This window comes from Delphinapterus leucas, chromosome 11 (assembly GCF_059928025.1).
Source record: "Delphinapterus leucas isolate spDelLeu-1000000601 "Yukka" chromosome 11, BTC_Dleu_Yukka2, whole genome shotgun sequence".
NCBI classification, from domain to species: domain Eukaryota; kingdom Metazoa; phylum Chordata; class Mammalia; order Artiodactyla; family Monodontidae; genus Delphinapterus; species Delphinapterus leucas.
In genome coordinates, this window is record NC_143139.1 from 8,783,597 (window position 1) to 8,808,380 (window position 24,784).

Genomic DNA, 24,784 nt, shown 5'->3' on the forward strand with positions numbered 1-24,784 from the left:
TTTGTTTACATATTTGTTGATTCTCTATATTCACTCACTAAAACGCAAACTCCGCGGGACTCGGGTCTTTTGTGGGTTTGTGCCACTCGAACAGTGCTTTGCGCAAGCCTAGGCTCAAGTATTTACTTGATTTAGGGAATAAATAATTTGAAAGGTGCAGTGGATCTGAGAAGTTAACTCAACAGAATTGACATACACTGTAGTGTCTCTCAACCTAGGGGCACCATCTACTACCTGGGGAAAGAAATTTGTAGTGCGGTTGCAAAGAGGCCCCCTTCCTCTTTTCAGAAAGACACATATATATAAGCACGACATAGCAGTTGGTGCTGAAAACCTCTGTGGTTAGAAGTTCAAGGATATTAGAACTACTAACCCCTTCATTAATCTAAAGGAAGCTGTTGACCAAAATGTCATCAACCATCTCAACGAGGATTAGTCAAGAGCTAAGAGCACCAAACCAAACATGCCTACTGCTGAACTCAGATGTGAACTTGTTCATTCCAAAAATAACCCCATTTCCTATGATCTCAGCTCATATGCCTACATTTATTAAAGAGCACTATTCCACCTATACATTTGGCTTTGAGCTTACTATTCAGCGAACGAAGTGACGAAAAAAGACCAAAAAAGACAAAACAACTCCAGCTGAGATAGGAAAACATACTTCAGCTATACATCTTTTCCTTTCAAGGGTAAAAATTTTATTTTTGAGGAATTTCATACTGCACATTTTCAAAGAGAGTCACATAGGAAAGCAAAATGTTATCCTCCCCTCATCCTCAAAATAAATAAGGGCATAAAATTTCTTTTTAACTCATGACACTTGGAAGTTTAGCACCAGCATCCAAAATGAACAAAAAAGGAAAAAAAAAAGCATTTACTACATATTTTAGATTTCTTTGGTTGGGGGGGGGGTGTCTCCCCATGTGGTATTAATATTTCTTCTTTCAATTCATATTACCAAAACAGTAAAAACCAGGAAAAAAATATAAACCTAGTGGCTGCTGAAACCGGGGAGGTTGCTCTCTTGTTCTGTGCAGGCATTCCCAGGATCTCAGCTGCTGGAAAAACTGGCTGACACTCTCCTCGTGTAGCTGTTTGCTTCGTAAAGAACAGTAGTGAGCATTCTAATGTCCACGTTTTGGTTATTAGTCTTCCACTTTATTGCTTGGACGTTTCTTTGGTGTTGGTAAGGTTGTGGTCTGCTTTCTGCTTTATTTTTTGAATGGTCATTAATTCTTTAGGTCACCTGGAAAAAATTCAAATCAAACTTATGAAGAGTGACAAGATGATAAAGAGTTAAAGAATAAAAAGGCAAAAATTATGTTTTTTATGTAGTTCAAAAAATCAATTTTCAAAAGCTCTAAACAAAATCTTACACCGTGTATCTTTTATAGATTTGTAAACTGAAACATGAATTTAATGGAAAATTTTTAATAAAACATTTTTACAAACCAGAACAGTCAGTACATAATAGTAAAAATTCTAGAAAATTCTAGAAAAGAAAATTATCATCATGAAGCCTTTTCAAATAAATGGTACTACAGCACTGATAATTCTTAATACTCATTTTAGTGGCCATACAATATCTCCTAATATGGATATACCACAGTATTTAACCACTTCTCCAACATTAGATTGTAAATAGTAGAAATTTTTTCCCCCTATATTTTGGATTATTTCCTTAGGAACAATACCTAAAAATAATGTCACCAAGTAAAAGTTTATGGCCAAATGATTAATATATAATTCCGTCAGTTAATGCAAGCAAGTGTGAATACAGAATTTATTTCTATAATGAACTATCCATACTACCCAGAGATAAAACAGAATATTCTCAGCATAGCAATTGTCTACCTAGTGAAAGGATAACTGAAATCCCAAACCTCTGCATATAAAAGCAGATGGCATTTAAAAAGTAGAAACTTAAAATGATCTCAAAATTTTACGAAATCGGAACAATTTTTGGAAAAATAACACTGCTGCTATGAGCTTTACAACCTTTCAACTAAAAGCGAAGTCCTTATCTATGTAATGAAAAGGGCAACAACCAAGAAATACTAAAAACTTAAACTTTCAGGACTTATTAGATGCAAAACCCACAATGAAACCAACTATGGCTTATAAATTCTTGTAAGGCTCGCTGAGCCAGTCTTTCTAGTATATTTCCACCTGTATAAATACAATGTCCAGGATCTTTAACAAGAAGACAGAAAAAAAGCAGGAAGCAACAATGAAGAAAAACAAGCTAACTTTTTTTTTTCTTTTGGCTGTGTTGGGTCTTTGTTGCTGCACGCGGACTTTCTCTAGTTGCGGCGAGGGGGGGCTACTCTTCGTTGCGGTGCGCGGGCTCTAGGCACACGGGCTCAGTAGTTGTGGCTCGCGGGCTCTAGAGCGCAGGCTCAGTAGTGGTGGCGCACGGGCTTAGTTGCTCCGCGGTACGTGGGATCTTCCAGGACCAGGGCTCGAACCCGTGTCCCCTGCATTGGCAGGCGGGTTCTTAACCACGGCGCCACCAGGGAAGCCCAAAACAAGCTCACTTTTATGGAGAGGTTACTCTTTGCCGCGTCCTGCTTAGGCACTCCTACGTGTTATCTCACTAAGTCTTTGCAGCAACCCTAGCGGGGAATCTAGTCAGTATCATTTCACCAGCAGCCGACAGTACCGCTGCAGAGGATAAATAAACTGCTCCAGATCATTAGGCAAATGACTACTAGCTCCCGCACTGGATATATAAACCCACTGGCTCTCACGTACTACACATACTGCCTCAAAATAAATAATGTGGGTTATCAAAGGGAAAAGGGAAGAAAAAAACCACATTCTTGTTTATTCTACAGATCACAGTCCTCTGTTATTAAAATGAGGCCTTGTCAGGCACTTTAAAATTATCAAATTGGCCACGAGGTGTCACAAAAGTAAAACTTTCTAAAGTTTTCTGAGGTGGTGATAATAGTTAACAACTGTCTATCTAGAAAAATGAATTTGACTCTCATTAACTCTGTCTGCATATTTGCGTCCCCAATGCCTAGCAAAATAAGATCAGCCTCAGAGATATTTTTACCACCAAAGCTGCTCTTTCTCCAGAATCCTGATGGAGATCAGAAACTTGGCCCAGATGAATTACACAACTAGTTGAGACTGATCTGTGCTACTGTTGAGAAATCAGTGCTACTTAAAGAGAATATCAGCTCCTGTGCCGGCCACCCGAGCTCCTACCTGCTGATGGTGAAGGTGCCTGGGGAGCCGGATGTTACTCGACACTGCTCTGCTCGGGGGCTGGAGCAGGGTTCTCAGATGGTGCTTCACCTGCCTTGGTCTGAAAACACAACAAAACCACAAACCAGAAATTAACTGATTCATACGGCAGTGGAAAGTTCAAGACTGAAAGGTCTCACAAGTCGGGATCAGTGAAGGTAAATCACCGTGCAAAATCTTAACTACTCTTAAAGTATGAGGAAAAAATTAGAACCGCAGAAGAATGGCCTCCAAATGGCAACTAAACACCACCACCCTCCGTAGTAAAAAGCCATTAAAAATATACAGTTGCTTCCAACATGTGCTGAGAAGCAGGTTCCTCTCTCTAAACGCTGTCTTTTGTTTGGAAAGCTCTAAACGTTTTAGCTAGAATGTTAACTGGTTGAATTCAAATATTTGGTTTGTGATATGTGCAGGGCATTCTCTCCCTCTCTCTCTCTCTCTATATATATATTCCCCTCTGGCTGGCTGGACTCACCTCTTTGCCATCTTGCGCAGGAGCATTAGGGGGACGGGGGCGACGCCGATAGTTATAGGGGCGCCGGTATCCACGGCGAGCAGGTGGCTGGTTTGGACCATTGGCCGCTTCTTGATTCTCTTTATCTTCAGCCTCTCCAACCGCTGGGGCAGGTCGTGGGCGAGGAGGGCCCCTAGAGCAGAGAACACAGGCGAAAAGAGAACAGATGCCCTCAAGAACATCAGGTTTTATTTATTTATTTATTTATTTATTTGGCTGCACTGCGCAGCTTGTGGGATCTTAGTTCCCCAACCAGGGACTGAACCTGGGCCCTCAGCAGTGAGAGGGCGGAGTCCTAACCACTGGACCGCCAGGGAATTCCCAGGTTTTATTTTTAAAGATTAAAAAGTCAAGGGATCAAGACTTACTGCTAGAATTATGCACAGGCCAGTGGAACAAAGGTGTGGTAAAAAACCCTATCTTTCTGTCATCTTCCCCCTTCACCTGAACACTGTGAACAAACATATACCGAACATACACTATGATCCTACCAGGCACTTTGACAGGCACTGAGGATGGAAAAATTAAAAAAGAAAAGCGCTCCCGTATCTGCCCTCCATGGACAGCATGCAGTGGAGTCTAAGGGGATTCGACGTGGGAAACAAACGAACATCGCTCACTGTGTGCCAAAGCCTGTGCTGGTGTGTTTTCACGTTAATTATCTAATTTAATTTCAGGGCTAATTTTGTGAGTTTAAGATTTACAGTAAGAAAACCAAGACGTTTAAAGAGGGTAAGTATTTGGTTGAACCATAAAGGATTGCTGCTTTTATAGGTCAAAAAAGGTCAAATGCAACTTTGATCACACAGCTAGAGATTGACAGAGCTGGGGTTCACATACACTACTGTCTTTTTTCTGTCTTCCTGAAGACATTTCTATGAAGCCTCTTTTATTTCCAAAGTCCTTTGTAATGAATCATTAGAATGACTATGTCTAACACTGAAATGAATCTTGGGAGAAAAGAAGACGTAGAGTGGTACAAATCCTTCCCCAAATAATATACTTACTCGCCTCTCAATAAACCCATATTGCCACACTTCAGGGTGGTATGAACGTCATTCAGGAATGAAGCTCCTCAAGGACAGGGTAAAGGAACAGGAAGGCTTAAAAAGCTTAAAAAGAATCTTAGGGAGTCTAGCCCAATCCAGTCTTCACAGGGATAAAGCAGAAATAAAATAACACTCCTGCACTAATCTTTTTTTTTAAATAAATTTATTTATTTTATGTATTTATTTTTGGCTGTGTTGGGTCTTCATTGCTGTACGTGGGTTTTCTCTAGTTGCTGAGAGCGGGGGCTACTCTTCGTTGTGGTGCGCAGGCTTCTCACTGCGGTGGCTTCTCCTGCTGCAGAGCACAGGCTCTAGGCACACAGGCTTCAGTAGCTGTGGCTCGTGGGCTCCTGTAGGTGGGGCTCGCAGGCTCTAGAGAGCGGGCTCAGTAGCTGTGGCACACAGGTTTAGTTGCTCCGCGGCATGTGGGATCTTCCCGGACCAGGGCTCGAACCCGTGTCCCGTGCATTGGCAGGCGGATTCTTAACCACTGCGCCACCGGGGAAGCCCCTCCTTCACTAAACTTAACAATGTTGGTAGTAGTACTAATCGATTAATTTATTGAGGGCTTACTATACCAGGCATCATACTGATTACCTGAAACGCCTTAGTACATCTAACCCTATTGACAGCGGTAGAATATCCCTTACTGTCCACTGCATAAGCTGGCAACAAAGTCTAAGAGGAGTCCTGAAACTTGCCGGAGGAGATACAGCTACACAGGGGCTGCTAATCGTAGGGTGGGGATTTAAACACAGACGATATGATCTGTAGGCTGATTTAACCCCCGCATTAGACTGCCCCGGTTATCAGAATATTCAGTGTCCCAAACACTCGCTGGCAGCCAACTCTCCCTCCATTCACAGCACCACCACCGAATGAATGACCCAACAATTCATTTCCACGCATCTCGTTAAATATAATAAAAATCCAGTATGACTTTACATCACGGGAAAGTTCTCAGAAGCAAATGCTGCTCTGGTACAGGGATAACTAAAAATCCTACTCATTAAGCAGGGGGAATGCCACACAGCCGTGTGAAAACGTGGATCACAGAGCCCCTCCCACAACTTGGACATACGGTCCCAACAGCCACGTCTTCTCATTACATAATAAATCCACAAAACAGACCTGCAACGTCCTCTTCCATCCTACTGTGGCTCACAAGTCCTGCAATCGGTCATTAGCTCTTAGAAAACGTTACCTACCTACGGTACCTTGCGCGGTAAGTCGGATTTCGATGAACTGGTCCCTGAAGTTGTGCTCCCTCTGGGACTCCATCCTTCATCTCTCCAATCTCACCCGCCTAGGAGGAGGCATGGAGAGCCAAACATGAGTGTCAGGCTACAGGATATGAGACACGGCACACAGTTGCCTTCAGACATTTTTTTAAAAGGAGAAAATAAAAGGCTTCATTACGGAGCTGGGAACTCTCAATTCTAACAGTGAACTATGTACTGATTAGATCTGTGTGAATGACAGGAAAGAAAGAAGGACTCATTCCCACTAGACAGTCTTTTGCCTTATCCCAGTACACCTAAATTTATTTTACAATATTAAAAATTCTGAAGTGTTCCATTCACCTCTTGAAAGAAAACCTCTATTACAAAAGGAAATGGAATGATGTACTACACTGGGGCAAAGAGAGTCTTTTCAAACTCAGACCCACTCATTCTACAAACTGGGTATCCCTTCAATACGGTAATGGTTTCTACATTCAAAGGTTCCACCACACCTTCACCTCTGATTTCTTCCTTTCACAATTTTTTCCTTTCATCTGTTTGCATTATTTATTGAAGTATAGCATTAAAAAAATAAAATATCCTTCCTTGAGAAATTTATTTTAAGCTGGGGAAATAATATATTGCAGAACTTCCAGGGGAAGAAAGAGCTAAAAACAAACAAAAAAACCCACCAACAATCTCTGAAATTCTTTATAATACAGCCACATCTCAATCTTTTTTTCTTTTTCCCCTCAAAAGTAATATCCCTTCCTTCTCCGTATTTCACTAAGAAAAGAGAAGCAATTAGAGAAGAATCTCCACATTCTTTCACCATCAAATCTACCAACCTACTGCATTTGCTTTTTCTTCTCTCATTAGACTGATTAACTGGTCCATGCTCATAGCCAAAGCCAGCCCCTCTTTCTGGCCTGCTAGGGCACTTGAACTCTCAATCCCCCACCCCCTTCTCTCCTCCATCATTTCCTTCCAGGCATATAAACATGATGAAATAGCACCCATCTTCTCCAACTTTTTTCCTTAAATAATCACAAACTTACAGGACAGCTGGAAGTATAGACTCTAATCCTCAGACTCTATTTTCTTGAGTTTCACCAGTAATGTTCTTTACAGCAAAGGGACTCATTTGGAACCATGCCTTGAATCTAGTTGTCTCTTTATCTGAACAGTTCTTCAATCTTCACTTGGTTTTCACAACCTTGACACTTTTAAAGGTTACAGGAGCAGTCATTTTGTAAAATATCCCTCAGTTGGGGCTGTCTGGTGTCTTCTCATGATGTAGCTTATGCATCTTTGGAAGGGAAGCCACAAAAGTGGCACTGGATTCTCCTCACTGCATCCTGCCAGACGGCATATGGTTTCAACCCGTACCGTTACTGACAGTGTTCACTTTGAGAAGCAGTACGGCTCCTCCATGGTAAGTTTACTCTATCCCCCTTTGTAATTTATGAGGATTCTGTGAAGAAGTACTTTCAAAGTTTGTAAATATTTCACTCCTTATCAAGTTCAATATATTTATTTGTCTATATCTGTAAAGACTCATGGTCTTCTATGCTATTCAGTGAGTTATAACCTGTTACTATCATTAGTGGCCAATGGGAACCCTTCCCAGCTGGCTCATGGCCTACTGGACGCGTCTCCAGCATTCTCTGAGCGCTTCCTTGGTTTCTGGCGCAGCAAGATGTTCCAGGCTCATATTGTACTCTCTGTGGCCTGGCTCCGAAATCAGCCGTTTCTCCAGAGGGGCTTCTTTTTATTGGAGAATGGTATTTATAAATGAAAAACCGGGAGCCAGGCGTGCTCAGTGCTATTAACATGTCATTGACCTCAGGCCATTTTAGTAGGCAGAAATAAGGAACACACACGCACACACAAATACATAGGCACACACACACACTGTAAGTTACACATGCGTAAATGTGTGTGTGTGTGTGTGTGTGGCATATTTGATCTGCCCAAGAGAAGATCTCCAAATGACCTGTGTTTCCGCGCAAACCTGGCCTTTCTTCACAAAGCTACCCTTTACTCCTCACAGCACATGTTCACTCCATCATCACATGTTGCCCCTTCCATGCTGAAAACATTTCCTAAATCTGACCACTCCTCACACCACTGCTAGCACTCTAACCCATGCCCCCCTGATCCCCTCTCCATGGGGGAAGTATGTTAGCTGGTCTCCCTACTTCTGCTGCTGCCAACCGTGGTCTAGCCTCCTTAAATTGTCCAGTGATTCCTCATATACGTTTCTTCCCTATTTAGCTCCCTTAACTGGCTTTTCATCACATTTGGGGTAGGTCAATAGTTCTTATCTTGGTCTACCCAGCATGCTTGACCTGCCCTAAGATAGCACCTTAATCTCACCTCACCCCTCTCTTCACTCACACCATCCCAAACACATGAGCCTCCCTTACTTCTCTGAACAAGCAAAGCTGCTGCTTCCTCAGGAACTCTGATACATACATACACACACACACACACACACACATGCACACACACACAGACACAGCAACGAACACGTATAAAGGATAAGCCTTTACTGGAATGATAGAATGGGAAGAGACTGGACAGACAGACTGAGTTTAAACCAAGCTCTACCACTTCTTGCCCATGTAACCTTAGGTAAAAGTTGCTAATTCTTTCAACTACTCAAATCCCTTCATTTGTAACAACAACAACAAAAATCTGGATACCACTGCCAACTCCATAAAGCTGCAGGGAAAACTAAGAACTGATTTCAAACATCTGTCCCTTGGTGGATGCCAAACATTGTTGCTCCTCTTCCTCTGTCATATAATTCTTTTCTCACAGACTACAAACAGCTGATTTAGCTCAGTAACCAATTCGACTTATTTTTCAAGTATCTAGAATTATTATCTTAAAAAAAATGGAAGTCCTCTGGACACTGATATATCATGCTATATTGCGTCCTCGGTACAGAAGGGAAATACTATTGGCCTGCATATTTTCATTTTTTTCCTGTTGTGTCCAATAAATTTCACAGTTTTGTATATACAATAGTAGAAATTGTTGGCAAAGACTTTTCCACTTGACCTCAACAATATTTACCATCTCAGAGATCTCTCTATAGTTTTAAGCCATTACATGGACAACCTGGAAGTAGCCTAAGCTATACAGAAGAAAGTTTTACGAATTTTCGTTTGGTGCTGTTGGTTGGCTTAAGCCGACTTCTGTCACTGAACATTAAACATGGCATGTATTAGAAGGGTTCTAAGGAAAGACTGTTGAAGACTTCATGTTAGCTATTAAATGGGTAAGAATTTCAACCCAAGTTAAGAGAACTAAATGTGGTTACCAGAACATGCACATTTTCAAAATTAGTTTTCAACTTGCTCTTCTGTATCGCACCAAAGAACCCCTTTGCTCTGAACCTCCCATTCCTAAGATGAAATATACTTTATTTCAAACGATCTAGAAAATAATCATCATAGTCTCAAGAAAGTATGATACACACGTATATGCTAATACTAAGAAGGATTATTTCAGGAAGGTACTACTAATGCCCTAAAAATAAATGTGTACTACAATCTCCCTGACTCTTCCTGTCCTCATTTCCTAGAGGCCCAGGGTGCTGCCCTCTAAAGAAACCTACTATGCCTCATGTACCCAATCTCTCCATATATGTAAGGCTACTTGCTATTTTTAGCACATTTGTCAGGGACAGCTGTTAAAGAGTAGAAGGGGAAAAATAACAAGAAGCCATGTAGAAAGAACACAGTCATGCATGATAGAAAGGGCAAAGGGCAGCAAAGAACAGACTGAACATAATGTTCAGTCAAAACACTTAGTAAAAAAACAAAAACCAAGGATACTAAGGGAAGAAGTTGTAGCTGGTAGTAACAAAAATGATGTCCTATCCCGAGATTACCAAGTTTCCTGGGAACTGCAAAGCTGTTAAAAGGGTTATTAATTACAGGTCAAGTTCATGACAGTTGTATCAATATTTTGCAGTAAAAAGGAGAACCAACTGAGAATCAACAATCTCCACTCTGTGTTAGGTTTTCTTAATAATCAACACTATTTCATCTAAATTAAGGACTTTATATAGACATTCTCCGTCCTGAGGCACCACACTAAGGTCTTTACCTTTGATTTAATCATCACAACCCCGCAGTGAGGCAATTATCTCCATTCAATGGATGGCCACGTTAACCTCAAAAGCTCACAGATGGAGGCAAGATTCAAATCCAGGCCCGCCTGGCTTCAGGGTTCAGCGCTTACACGTACCAGCTGTCTCTACTCTACCTCTCTCATTCTTCCATACACTAGAACTGTACCCTGTCCACCCAGCGTCCCCGATTATAGGCACGGCCCAGGTGGTCGTGCTTGTAGAAGTGTGACTGGAATGACTGCTCTGAGAAGGCCGCCTAGTCCACTTTGGAAGCATGGGGAAGCCAAAAGCTAGGTTTGATTTCCGGCCACTGGTGCTGGAGGAGGAGGCGGAGGCGGAGGCCAGACAGAGGGGTGAGGACCGCTGAAGAGGAGCCCCTGGTGCAAGTTTACCTGCATTCCGTTGGGTTGGGGAAAGACCCGGGAGCGGCGGTCAGAGGTCTGTCCCACGTGGTAAGGCGGGAAGCGCCGCGGGTACTGGGGACGGTACTGGGGGCGGTACTGGGGGCGGCGCCGCTGATTCAGGGCCCCAGCGAGCTGCCCGTCAGCGACTGAGGCGCCAAATCCTTCGCTGCCGCTCCCTTCCTCCTCCTCCCCAGCGCACTAGCGAGGCAAGGAAACAGAGATTCAGAAGACGCTCCAGCAAGGTGAGACCCCAGGAGTACCATGTAGGGTGGATGTCCACGGAAGAGAACAATCTCTCCCCCAGAGGAACAATCCCCTCTATTAGACGGACAAAAATGCATTTAACCCAGATTATCAGGTGATTACCTGGGATAAACCACATTTAGATTCCAGGAGATCTGCGCACATAAAATACCAAGAAGCAGAAAGGCAAGTGCAATCAATCTCTAACGAATTTAGCTCGCATCTAGTTAGAATTGGTGTATATCAGTTGACCAGACACCCAAAAAACATATACAAGTTTAGAATATTTAGCTCCACCAAATGTGTCTCCCTCAACATTGGCCATCCACTGGGGCAAAGGCGAGAAAAATATGTTTTGTGGTGTTATCAACAGGTTGGTCCTAAGTGGTTTGCTTCCTGGAGCAGTTCTCAAAGTAGGGATGGGGGGGGGGTCTCTGAAACCCTTCCCAGGGGGTTATTGAGATCAAACTATTCTCATAATGCTGGTAAGATGCTATCTGTCTTTTTCCCCTCTCATTCTCTCATGAGTTGGGGGGGAGGGGAGGGGAATCACCCAGAAACTACAGTGACACGTGGCCTCTTGGCAGCCCCAATGCAGGAGCTGTAAGAATCCAGCTGTCTTCTATTAAACCGGAGATCAGTGATTTACAAAAAAAATCACATAAAGCAATACCACTCTTCTCAGTTAAAAAATATAGTTTTCATGAAAAAAATGTTATTTATGTTTACAAGTAATGAGCTTATTTTAAATAAACCAAATCTTTTAAATTTCTGTTTTACTTTCTAATACAATAAATATTAATAGGTATAAACACACGTAAACAAAAACTCTGGGATCCCATATTTAAGCATATAAATGGGTCCAAAAACCAAAAGAGAACCACTGACTTATGGCATGATTCTCTTTATATGTTTAGGAATAAAGTTTTAATTGCACTTTAATAGACAGTAGTAAGTAATAAATACAGTTTCTGAATATAATAAACCTTATTAACAAAGGGAAGTACTGACTCATTTTATATTTTTTCCTGTATTTAAACTACTGTATCACATACTAATATTTTATATCAAAAAGAAAAATAATAAGCAAACAGCTAAACATCCCTCAAAGAATTTTTTATTTCAAATCCTACTTTACAGGGGGATTGCTATGCCAAAGGTAGTCTTAAGGGAAGCAACTACAATTTTTGAAAATGAACAAATTTAAAATGAACAAAATAAAATGACTGACATTGGGGTTGAGGATAGTTAAGATTTAGAGCCCTCCAGAACAAAGCTCACGTGGGCAACTCAATTCCCAAAGAGGAAAAGCTTCAACTACGGCCTCAACTAGTCTAATTTCAGAAAAACCAAGCCATTCTACACTTTTTAAAGCCTGTATCAGGTACAATCCCCAATTATGTAAAGACATAGTAGCATAGAAAATGTTCACCAAAATAGTAAGGGTTTCTCTTTAGGTTCTCTGTATCTCTTGAGTCTTCTATAGCCAGATCTTTTGTTAAGGGTTCTACAAAATAAGAACAATGGCACCACCATTGCCAAACATACTCAATAAGCTGTTAGGACTTAAAGACGGCACAACAGAAAACCATCATTTATGTTTACTTTCAGAATTTTGATAATTTTATTTCTAAATATCTTTCACATGCGTGACTTCAGAATTTCCAGCTGAGGAGAAAAGCCTTCAAAGGAAAAGTTTTCACTAAAGGTTTTCGCCCACTCTTACTTCTGAATTAACCTAGAAATCAAAGTAATTACAACTAGAACTCCGTGAATCTGGTGAACTTGAAAGAGTAAATGCTATGGTAGCTCATTTCTGCCACCCCCTACACAGCTTATTTTTAAAAATCACATAGGATAAGCAAAACATGGGTAAGAGAAATATAGAAATAGAAAAACAAGATGTCATAAGGAATCTGATAAAAATCAGTTTGGGCTGCGTGTGAAGATGACAGAATGAAGAGAGGAAGCATTTAGGTAAGCAGAAAGATATTAATCTATCAAAGCGTAGAGAGAAATCATTCTCAATCTGCAAATCCTTTCTTCTGGTGCGATTTTTCAAAAGTTTTCCTTGGATGTTATACATAGCCGCAATCCTGTGCTCACAAAGCATCTTGTGATGCTAAACCTTCTTCTTATCCTTGAAACAGGCTTAGTGTTCGGATTTTATTCCATAGTACCAATCCCAGGTACTAACTCTAGAAACATCAGAAAATGACTCACATCTAACAGGATCCTCATGACCACAAACTGGACGGGAGTCTTTCTGGGTGCCTTGAGAATACTTTAAACTGAGCCTCCTAAGAAAACTCCAGCCGGACTTGGTTGTAAGCCCTTCCACCTGGATTGGTACCAATCTAAAGAACTAAAAATCCAGAGAATTATTTATTGCTTCTTTACTTTGAAATGATGGGAAATGCTATGCTAAATAAAACAGCTACGTAACTGAGGCAAATTACTTGATATATCTGTGGCCAGCACTGTTCATCACTTATTCCTGAGCCGTTCCCCATTCCTCCTTGCCAACCAAAGGCTGACTTTCTTAGATGTTAACAAGGGAGGAACAACAGATTCAAGCCGGTCACGGGAATCCCGGTCCCCTTTCCCAGTGAATGCCGCATAACGCGGCTCTGGCTGGTAAAAGAGCCAAAGCAAGAGAAAACCTTTTTGACAACCTTGGCTCAGCGACCTTCATTAAGCCTTCTTGGTACAAGATAATTAAATGACTCTTCCTGGCAGCCAAATACATACAAACTGATACAACTGCTGAATGGCAAGTTTCCCATAAGGCCAGTAGCTATAGATAAATTCTGGACATGAAAAATTTCCCGTCTCCCCCGCGCCGCCAAAAAAAAAACCAGTGTGTCTCCAGGAGAAGATACAGCATTTATGTGCTCCAAGTATACACACTTGAGTTTAGATGTGTGCATTTCTTCAATCACTGATTAGAGAGAGAGACAACGTACATTACGGGGCGGTCCACGGCGTCTGCCGTAGTAGCCGCGTCTGTAGCGGCGCCGATCTGCAGCATATCGGCTCCCTTCCACAGGAACGCCGTCTGGGCCAGTCACGTTGGCTGCTTCTGCACCCTGAGAAAGGGAAGAAGCAAAGACGGCCTCGGAGTTAAAAAGAAGCCAAAAGCATAGCCTTAGATAGCCAGAGGGTTGAACACTGGCAGAACGTACTAGAGATTCCTTTGGTGACCTAAAATACACACCCATGTTTTAATAAGGTGAGCAAGGTGCTTGACGTCCTGATTTAAATGTATACAGCTTGACACCTGAAAGTAACACAACACTGCTAATCAACTATACTCTAATATAAAATAAAAAGTTAAAGAAATAATAATAATAAATGGATACAGCTTGTCTGCTTCCACAACCTTTGCCTTCTTGTTTGATTCAAGAGCAGTATATATCTGTTTAAGGAACACAGAGTGGTAAATATGATGCGACTGTAACAAAGGAATGCTAGACCAGGAGGAATATTCCTCACTGGAAATTAACTGAGATAATGTTCTCTTCCTAGAAAATGTTGAAACCTACGTTACTCTGCGAGGTACTAAGAGAATGCACTTGTGGGCTCACACGGCTCTGTCCAGCACTGAGCTACTGAGAGGGAAACTTCTCCCAGCTTGGCGGCAGCAGGAATGAAGGGTCCTTGACTTAGCGTCCGCTTACATACACAGTGTCCACAAATGTAGTCCCTCTCTAAACCTTCTTCTTATCCTTGAAACAGACTTAGCGTTCGGATTCTCATATGGACAAATGGATAAAGTAATGCTTCAAAAGTATAAAAAGTTTGGACAAAGGAGATTCAGAAGAGCACATTTCCCACTCTACATCAATTTGTATAACCTCAAATTCTGAAAATATACAGAGGTAAAATTAACCTGGCAAAACAAAATTTTAAGAGTTGGGTGAGACCTTAGAGATCATTACAGGCCAGCATTTGCAGGTAGATAATTTGAAACTCCAAGAGGTTTGCAAGATACCCTGGGGATCACATTGGTAAAGAAATCATTTAAATTTCTACATTAGGTGGAATAAAGTTGTTTTTCTTTCAAAACAGAAAACAGTTTGAGAGCTGCGAAGAATATGGGCTATGGAATGAATGGTGTGTATGTGAAGAGAGCACTCATTTGGGAGTGAAGCAGTCATTCACTCAACTTGTAATTCAGCTGCCACGATCAGCCTCCATGGCAGCAGTACCATATATGGCTTTAAAATGTTTTTATTCTTATCCTATATTGTTTGACTGATACCTAGAATACGCTGTTGATTAAAAACAAAGCATAAAGGACATTACTAATATTGAAATTAAGTACATAACAGCATAAAAAAAAAATCTGTAGATGCGCATCAAGATGATCCATTAGCTTCTTGGGCTGCTCTCCATCTGAAGGTGGTTGTTACACAGTCTCTCAGGATGCCTCTGGCTTTCCAAAGCCCAAGCCAAAGAGAAAACATAATGATCATATTTGATTTGAATCTTCTTTTATTGAGACTAAAACATTCTTTACTGTGTATTATTTGTGCAGAAGTGCTTACAAATCACAGCCTAAAAACTTTACTCTTAGAAAAAGATACCTTGTTTTTTGCTTCTTGTGTTTTTTGGTTTCCTATTATGCACACGTTAACTTTTAAGAAATAAATGTTATTTTAAAAACCTTAAAAAGAGATATCTTTTGCCCCAAAGCAGCTTTTATCTATTTTTAATACTATAAAACAGTTTAATTTTAAACTACACTTGAATATACATTTGGTACCAAAATAAAATATGTCATTTTATACCTTGAGAAATTAGCTTTTCCTTCCATGATTAAATAGGGTTAATTAAAATAGAAATTAAAATGTTCTTTTGTACTACATCAAACAAGGTACATAATGACAAATTCATAAAGGGCTGAGAGACCATTTACTATGCAAGCGAGTTGTGCCAGCACCCTGGATACCCAGTCACAATTCCTCTCACCTTCTCTCCTTCAACCACATCAAACTCCACAGTTTCTCCATCTCCTACACTGCGCAGATATTTCCGTGGGTTATTCTTCTTGATGGCAGTCTGTCAAGAGAACAGAAAATTTTAAATGAAGTATGTGCCAAAACTGGCCACAGATTTCATTGCTCTCAAGTTTACTGGCTATACTGAAGAAACTGTTGATCTAACATTACTTTTAAAAATTACTCTCCCAACTAACCTGGATCTCCAAAACAACAACATAACCCAAACAAAAAACACTATAAAACTATGTTCCACATTACTGTCTTGATTCATGTTAGCCTTCAAAATTCATCTTGGTAGGTGGGTTAAACATAATGCACAGTTGCAGCCTGATGACCTAGTCGTGATGCTGGATAGATGAGTTCCCTCACTCTGCTAAGTGTCTTAGATTCAGACTATATCTCCATCAGTGCAGGGGGCTGGTGGGGTGATGCCTTCATGAAATCTTATATACACACATAAACACAAAAATACGGAGACACAGATTAAAATATGGAGACACAAGAGAAACTGCTAACCTCGAAGAAGGGGATAAATATTTCTGACAGAATATACGAAATTACCTCAAGAACAAAACATTGCTGATCACCTTCTCCCCTCCCATTTTACGGATGAGGAAACCAACTGGAGGCTGATAAGGGATTTATCTGAAGTTATAAAAATACAGCCCGGGGGAAGAAGGTGGGGGAAGAGGAGGGGAGATGGGGGACATTTATACCCCTTGTATTGTAACTCTATGATATTTATTCAAATTCTTCTCATCACACCATTAGTATGTCAACTTATCCCTACACACTCCCTGATAATACATTAAAAGTTAATGCAGATGTTATCCTGCATTGAACATCTGCCCCTCAATGTCTGCTTATGACTGGGCCTCTCTCCTTCAGTCAGTGGCGGGAAGAGAATAATTCCTGCAACGAATTCCCCATTTCTTTAGCTGGTATCTCTAAAGAGTTAAAGGGGCTCTGAGTTTCTATGGAACTAGGTCAACCTTATTTTATAAAGCGATTAGGCATGTGTAATCCAGCCCTTCCCTTACTCTGAGTAGGAGGGAGGGAAAAAAAAAAAAAAAAAAATGAGCCAATAGGGCAGAGACCTCACCCAGAGAGGAAAAAGGCAGTTCAGGACAGGATATACTCACAGGCCTTGAACCCTCAGCCAGTCCAAAAACAGCCCCTCCCTGCCGGCTCGTTCCCCTTTTCCTGTTAAACTGGGCAAGCCTCAACACACTGAGGTGACTCACCGCCCAACTTCACAGGGGGCTGGAATCAGGTCAATGAAGCTGGCCGCGGGCACAGAAACTTGTGAGGTCCTTTTACTCCAGCAGTCACCAAAGGCAGCGTTCTTACCCCAAAAGGTCTATTAACCTCTAGGTGTTATAAGCAACACTCCCCTTCGGTCTGTTATGACTTTAAAAGTCATCGTGTCTGAACCAAATAATCTACTCCAGTTACCCAGGAGCTACTGAAATATAACTGATAGAAACCACAACCAGAGAGCTTTTTCTTAGCTATCACTCTCGCCAGTCTCCAAACCCCACCCCATTACACACACGATCCTGAACAGAAGGAAACAAAAACACAGAAAACCAGATGCTTGACAGAGCCCTGGAGGCGAACGTGCTGGTATTGGTACCTGCCTCTGTACTTCTCTGTTGTTATACACTGAGAACTGCACACATACGCGAGACAATTCACTGAACACTAAATATACAAAAAGAACAGTAAGCGCACATAATGCTTCTTTTAACCTATTTTGCCAAGCAAGTCCAGGATACAGACCAACAGAATAACATCCTAGGCTAAGAATGTAAAGAAGACTGAGCTTTCTGTACAGAGAGGCCCATGTTTTCCATAGTTTACCCATTTTCTACATTTCCTTTGAATCTAGGGGGCTGCGGGCCTTTCTGACCCGGGCCTGAGCCAAGCGTGTCTCGTTCTCACAGGAGAGAGGACTATGCTGGGAGCTGGGAGTTTCCTAATGTCTTAGATACACACACCCTAACCATCTGCTTCCCTGTGCTATTTACTCCAAGTTCAAGCTGCTCTGATGGCGGAGCTTGAACCAATACACAGCCAGGCGAAAGGAAGATGGAGTCCAGCCCAACACAAGGAGGAACCACAGTCAGGGAGCATAGGATGCTAACATGGAAACAGAAGGGCTTTAGCTAAAGACTCAAAGGCATTAAAAATTAGAAAGTGGTCTGATTATTACTTCATTAGACTGCAAAAATAAAAACTGTCTGAAAACAGTTACTATGATGGGACAGAAGAGCTCATGTGCAAATCTTAAAATGTAGAACTGGGCTCTCTTGCCAAAATAAAGTCCCAGAAAGAGTTTCGAGTAGCACAATAATTTGTAAAGCTTCACTTTGGGAAAGGGATAATAGCACATTACAGACGCCCCTCTCCGCACAGAGCAAATGTCACATTTATCATCACTCTTACCTGATGTACGAATACATCTTCTTTGGTATCATTTCTGTTGGAAGACAAAAAGCTCACGATTAAAGGGACTAGGTATGCAGAAAAACTTAAAAGAATGGTTTAGATCCTAAGACCTCAAAACACAGCATAAATGTTTGTTTCTCCTCTAAACTCAATTCAGATGCCTCAAATCAATCCTCCTTAAAAACTTCTAAACCCAAAAGCTATCCACCTCACTCCTCCATACGACAACAGTGCTTGGACCCAAGCATACAGATTCAACCTACAGAAACATCCCTTTCCTCTCATCTCTCTCTAAATCACATGGTGTGTAACCAGAGCCCTAGATTTCCCTCCCAGCAAAAGCAAAGCAAGACAGCTAAAAGGACAGGGCACAGCTGTGAACTAGGCTCTCCTTACACTGAAACCTAAAACACCCCCCCGCCCCAAACTGCCACCACCCACCAAAACATACAAGGAAGAAACTGGAGGAATTTTTTTTAAAAGGGAGGCCTGGGAGGGGGGATAGAGAAAATGATGGTATCGTATAAAAACATCAGAATACCCCCATAGCTTACAGCTATGTTCTCATTCCTATATGGTTAGAAGCTACTATGGTTTAAAGAAAACACTACGGTTTCTACCGGACTTGGACCAGACCTGGGTTGCAGATCCAGCTCAATTACTCACTAGTTGTGCGACCTTAGGAAAGTTGCATAACCAGTCTAAGACTCCACTTCTCCATCTGTGAAATTGTGGATACCAACTCAATTATCCTGAGGCCCTTCCCATTTCTCAATTTATCCTCCCCACCGCCACCTTTTTTTTCTTTTAATGACTAGATTGTATAAGTACTTACCTATGTTTTAGAAAGGTATTTTAATTAATGTTTAATGATCAGTAGCTTAGAAATGAGAATATTTACGGTGCTCAGAAATATGAAAACTTACACAAGCCATTCATAAAGTATGGGAAAAGACACCAACAGCAGGTGCCACAGCACGAGGAGATATTTAAAACACGTAGAGGTACACACACATACCGATTTATAAATCCATATCCATTTCTGACGTTGAACCATTTGACAGTGCCAAGGACTTTGGTGGCTAAAATAGGATCAAACAGATAAATTAGTATCTGACCTACAAAAAGATAAAGCTCATACCACTAAGGTCTTGATAGCATTATTTAAAGCCTAAACATACCCGAGGAAACCATTAAAAGCTTAACTCCAAAGTATACTGGGAGAAGAAAATGGAGCAAGTGAAGCTATCACAGGGAAATACTTTTCAGAAAGACTAAACCTTTCTTCCTCATGAAACTTTTCAATAAAGTCCTAAGATAAGGAGTGGTCGTAAGTCTATACAATTCTGCCATAATTAAAACTGAGAAACACTGCTTAAAGAGAAACGAAACAAAACATGCTCTTTAGAGCTTCACAACTGAAAAATTTTCTAAGTGCAAAAGAAGGGTCACAACGAAAACAACTGTAGACACATGAACAAGGTAAGTACCGACCACCTAACACATCACTTTCATCACACTTTGAAATAGTCGGCAAACTACATAGTGAAATAGTAGCTCCTTGTTAATAGCTCATCTACAGGGACCTGAAGAAACTTGTCTGGGTGCCAGACGGGGGCCTAGCAAAGAAGCCAAGAGTAATAATAGAACTGAGGCCGGCTCAGCCCAGTTCTGTACTTACCACCCTGAGACATGATGTAACAGGCCTCTTCAAACCAGTGATGAATTTGGGATTCTGTTTCATTGTTTACCCTACTCTCTCCATTTGGTAGGAATCAAACCCTCAGCACTTTCTTATCACCTCCTCCCCTTTAACTTGATTATTGTCTCTACTTTCCCTCATGAGTAGGACCATTTCTGTAGAATGCCAGATCATAATAGAACTCAAGAGAAGGAATCTAAACAAATAGTATGGTCATAGAATTTATACTTTGTAGATTCATATTTGTTTCAGCCATTTATTATTTTAGATGACTCCCCTGAATCAACTGTGAATACAAAATCCAGTACCTCTAGAAATGCCTATGCCTAAATTCAGGAAAGGCATAAAGCAATTATCAAGACTCAGTGAAATAGATAATGGGACAATAGAGTACCTTTAAAAAAGAAAAAAGCTTAGTAGAAAATAAAAGTAACAATTAACATTAATCCATGCTACCTTTCTATGCGATATAGAGTGTTTAATTTCCAAGGATAAACAATAAAGATTTGGCTTTCAAATTCAAGACTAAAACAGTAATTAGGACTTACTTTGCTGTGGGCAGGGTTAGTTCTGAGTTTTGCTAGATTGATATGCTTGGGGAAGTATTTTAGCTCTCTTTGTAAAAAAAAAAAAAAAAAAAAAGAAAAAACTCTTTATGTCTTCAAAATCATTCAGCCCACCATTTGCTGAGGAATCTCCAGCTCTTAGGCTAAGTAAGGAAGATCTCTCTAATGAAGAGATTAAACTATTAAAATCTTCAGTTTTAGGCCATTTAAATTAGAGCAGCAGGGCAAAGAGGAAAAAAACATTCTATGCTTTGGATCCAAATGTACACAGATGACTGGTTTTGATAAATCATATGCTTTTAAATCGCACATTATTTCAAATGATACGCTTTTTGTGTCTCCCTTCATTTGCCCCAAAATTAATGACCTAGAAAAATATAAGGAAAATATAAAGTTAGGAACTCTTTTTGATTCATTTTCATATAGTTAATGTCTATAGGTACTGTCAAAGGCATTATCTTGATTAGAAAAGCAACACTAAGAGCGAGAAAGATGAAAGTGATTTTCAAGTATAACTTCAATCCAGGCTGCAGGTTATTTTTACTCCCACTGTAGTTTTTAAAAATTTCCTAATTCCACAAATATTTCTAATGACTTCATAAGGCCAAACACATCCATGCACTCTTCTTGCTTTAAAACCATAAACTCACTTTATATACACAGAATGGGAGGTGGGAACGGAGGAAGACCATCAGGCTTCATTTAGGGGGGAAAGTTTTCCCTCAGTCCTGTCAACTACTTTCCCTGGCCTGTGGCTATGCACTGCAGTTTAGAACCATTTGTAAAAACTAGAATGTGAGAGTCCCAAACCAGAATTCCATTTCAGTCAGCACTGTGCCTGGCACATTTTAGGCACCATGTGCTTGCTTGGCTGAGGAAAGGAGGTGGCAGAACACACTGGACAGAGGCAGTATTGAAATGTCATGCAGAAGGCTGTCCTTGCTTTTGAGAGTTGGAATGACAGTGGAAAGATCCAAGACCTCCAGACTCATCATCACCAGGGATGTACCTTAAGAGCAGTTGGTGGCTGAGGAAACTGATTGATCTGTTTCCTTCATCTTTAAAGAAATCTGCTTCAGTTTAAAATTCAGGAGTTTAGTTAGATCCAGAAAGGTACAAGGATCAAGCGAAAAACTGAAAAATTTCCTTTATGTGAAAATCAATCAAATTAAGAATATACACTAACACTGCTTTGGATAAGCCAAGGTTGTCTCTCTGACATTTTGCATGGAAGTGTTCCAAGACACACTTGTTGCAAACAGTATCACAATATGACACGGACTGGACTGAAGCAACTTTTAGCCCAGGGAAATGAGGGCTATTTTGTTTCTCAACCTGCACATGTTACATTTAGCACGTTGTCTGACAGTAACTGAGTAAAATTCTGCCCTGTGGGGAGGAGGAAAAACAAAAAAAACATGAAAACAGGCCTCTCAAGGCTGGAAACATGGAATCTTATTAAACTTTCTTCACGTTATTCCCCCAATTTTCTTCCTAGAAAACTGGGCAGGCAAGGCTCAGAGAGATCAAATACGCCCCATCCAAAATACTGAAAATTTCTCGGAAGCATCCTACACCATCTCTCACCTTCCCCGTTTAAAAAAAAAGAGGGAGTGATAGAGCACACACCCTCTGTGAGCCTGTTTTAAGGCCTCATACAGAGCGTTACTTAAGGAGAGAAGGCTGAAATACGCGACAAAACCAACAACGCCCACCGCTATCCTTTGTGATGCTCTGCGCCCCCCACCCGACCTGAACACATCATCCGAGCTCCCTTCCTAAGTTACGAGTCCCAAGATAACGTTGTTGTGAACTAACGTCATACCCGCACTTCCGACGAAGTTTTTTCAGCTGCTGCACCAAAGGCTTTCCCACAATCCAGGAAGAGAGAGCGATTGGTAAACACTTCAGTGGTTCACGGCGGCAGCGGGCACAGAGAGGGCGGAGGACGCAGGACTAAGACCCAAGTTTCCCGGAGAGGATTGCAACACCTCTCCGCCGGCAAGTGGCCGACAGAAGCATGGCCTCGTTCCCGCGCCCCCGTGGGAAGGGCGTCAGGGACAGACACCTGAGCCTTCCCAGCAAGAAGCCTTTCCACTTTTCCCTCCCCCGTCTCCTCTGAGCGCCTTCCTCTCCCCGAAGGAAATGCTCTCCTCACCCAGATCCTACGCGAGGACTCCAAAGTCCCCGTCCCACGTGGGTGCCTGTCCCATCCCTACATCCACATCCATCCCAACCCCGTGTCCTCTCTCCCGACTGCCGCTCCTTTCCCCTTCGCACCGACGGATGCTTCGCCACGGGATGCGACAGGGCCCGCCTAGGGGACCCGAGTTAAGAACCCGATCTCCGGGCCCAGGACCAGGAGGAACGCGCTCGGGCGGCCGGGAGCGCAGGGCGCAGCGCGCTCGCTCGGCAGCGCCTGCGGGACCCGCGGCCACCGGCGCCGGGGACCCGACGTCCCCAGGGACCTCGCGCTGTCAGCGATCCCGCCTCCGCCCCGGGCAGCCCCCACCCTCCCGGGCCTGACTCACCGAGAACTTTCTTCTCCGCGTCTTCACTGCCCGCGGCGGCCGAAGAGGCGGGGGCCGCGGTGCCCGGGTCCGCGGGGGCCGCGTCCACGCCGGGGTTGCCTGCGACCAGGGCGGCGGGCGCCGGGGCCGGGGCCTGGGGCGCGCCGCCGCCGCCCGCCGGGCTCTTCGGCGCGGGGTCCTGGGGGGCCGCGGCGGCCGCCTCCGCCGGAGCCTGCGGGAGGGTGGTAGTGGTGGTGGTGGCCTCGCCCGCCTCGCTCATGCCGCCTCCTCCGCTCTCCCTCGGGCGCCTCGCTGGCGGTTGGTCGGCGGTTAGCGCGGCTGGAGGTCGCGGCGGCCGGGGCTCGCTCTCCGGGAGGCCGGTGCGGATCTCGAGGCGCTGGCGGCGGAGGCGGCTCGAGCTCTCGGGCTGCGCGTTAGCTCTTGGGCTCCTCGTTGGATCTTACTGCCCCAAAAATGGCCCCGCACAAGTTTTTCTAGGCGGCGCACGGGCCGGGGAGGGAAGAGGGTGGGGAGAGTTGGCTCCGGAGTTGGGCATCGACTTCATTAGCATTTAAAGGCGCCCGCTGCCCTTTCCGCCCGCCTAGCGGCGCGGGAGGAAGCGCCGGGGCCGAGGGGCCGGGGAAAGGAAGGCAAGGGTGGATCTGAGCTTTGGCAGGCTGCTCTGGAGTCTTCTGCGGAGCACGCGCTGCCGTCCCTTTGTTGGAGCGGGGCAGCGGAGCTCTCCCTCCTCGCCACATATTCCAGGAGGGGCAAACTAGGGCACCCAAATGACGGGGCCCTTCTCTCTCCCAAACGCTCGTTCTTAAATCCTTTCTAGTTACCCATTCAACATTTATGAAGCACCAGAAACCGTTTCTGATACAGCAATGAGGAGCTGGAATACTACAATCTTAAGGCTATTTGGCTACTTCCTCCTGAAAGATAAGTTGCGGATGATTTCGTCTATGAGCCACAGGTGAGGAAACTGAAGTCCAAACCTCTGAGAATTAATGTCAATATCAGTTTACGGCAATGTAACCGGCAGCAAGTAACGAGCTGTAAATATGCATATAAGAACACTAGGGAAAAAAATGAATAAATCCACATCCCACCTTCTGCTCTAATTACCTCTGCCAGCTGGTGAAAACTTAAGCAATTGAGCTCTCCGAGCCTCAGAAAGGAGAGCTACCGAGAAACGGATCACCCAATAAACGGTATCCTGAGTTTGAAGCGCCCACTGGCCTTTACAGAATGGACTGGATTATGCTAAACACCGGCCAGAGGGACTGTGCCCTGTACTCAAGAACTATTGGGATACAGGGCTGTTAAGTGTTCTTCACCGCCAGGGTCCAGACAGACCTAGGTATACACTCTAGCGCCGCTCTTAGTTAACGGAGTCAAATTGGACTAGGTGTTCAACGTCCCAGCGCCAGTTTCCTCCTTTATGAGAGTTTCTCCAAGGTACCACAGAAAGCAGAAGGGATTATCATATGTAACTCCAATGTCTGATCCAACCAAAGCTCCTTGTTTTCATTCCCTATTCGCCTAAACCATCTACCCCCCTTATTTTTTTTTTCCTGTAATTATGTGTTCTGTGGCTACATCAGGAGGGTATCTACCAAGTGTATTTCCTCACTGTATCTACACTGGTTACCACTGTATCCATCACAGAGCTAGAACACAGTAAATGTTTCCAACACTTTCCAAA

At 42.8% G+C, this 24,784-nt stretch overlaps 1 protein-coding gene across 3 annotated transcripts; it reads right to left on the bottom strand.

The window, feature by feature from the left end:
- Positions 1–678: 678 nt before the first annotated feature.
- YBX3 (Y-box binding protein 3) lies at positions 679–23,587 on the bottom strand. Of its 3 annotated transcripts, XM_022577593.3 has the most exons (10): positions 23,098–23,587; positions 19,317–19,380; positions 18,296–18,329; positions 15,816–15,905; positions 13,808–13,930; positions 10,587–10,796; positions 6,033–6,130; positions 3,737–3,908; positions 3,220–3,319; positions 679–1,249 (listed from the first exon to the last, which is right to left on the bottom strand). In XM_022577593.3, exons 1-9 carry the CDS (start codon positions 23,354–23,356, stop codon positions 3,254–3,256), a joined length of 1,116 nt encoding a protein of 371 aa, XP_022433301.1. In that variant the 5' UTR covers positions 23,357–23,587; the 3' UTR covers positions 679–1,249; positions 3,220–3,253. The 3 variants fall into 3 exon arrangements, with proteins under 3 accessions (XP_022433301.1, XP_022433302.1, XP_089776404.1); XM_022577594.3 differs by lacking the exon at positions 10,587–10,796 and having other exon boundaries at positions 23,098–23,574; XM_089920278.1 differs by lacking the exons at positions 679–1,249; positions 3,220–3,319 and having other exon boundaries at positions 3,794–5,119; positions 23,098–23,574.
- Between the last annotated feature and the right edge of the window lie 1,197 nt (positions 23,588–24,784).

Coding starts and splice junctions, on each gene's coding strand:
- YBX3 (XM_022577593.3), bottom strand. CDS start 23,356: ATGAGCGAGGCGGGCGAGGCCACCACCACCACTACCACCCTCCCGCAG. Junction 15,906..18,295: donor AAGATGTATTCGTACATCAG/GTAAGAGTGATG, acceptor TTCTCTTGACAG/ACTGCCATCAAGAAGAATAA. Junction 13,931..15,815: donor ATGTGGTTGAAGGAGAGAAG/GTGAGAGGAATT, acceptor TCCCTTTCTCAG/GGTGCAGAAGCAGCCAACGT.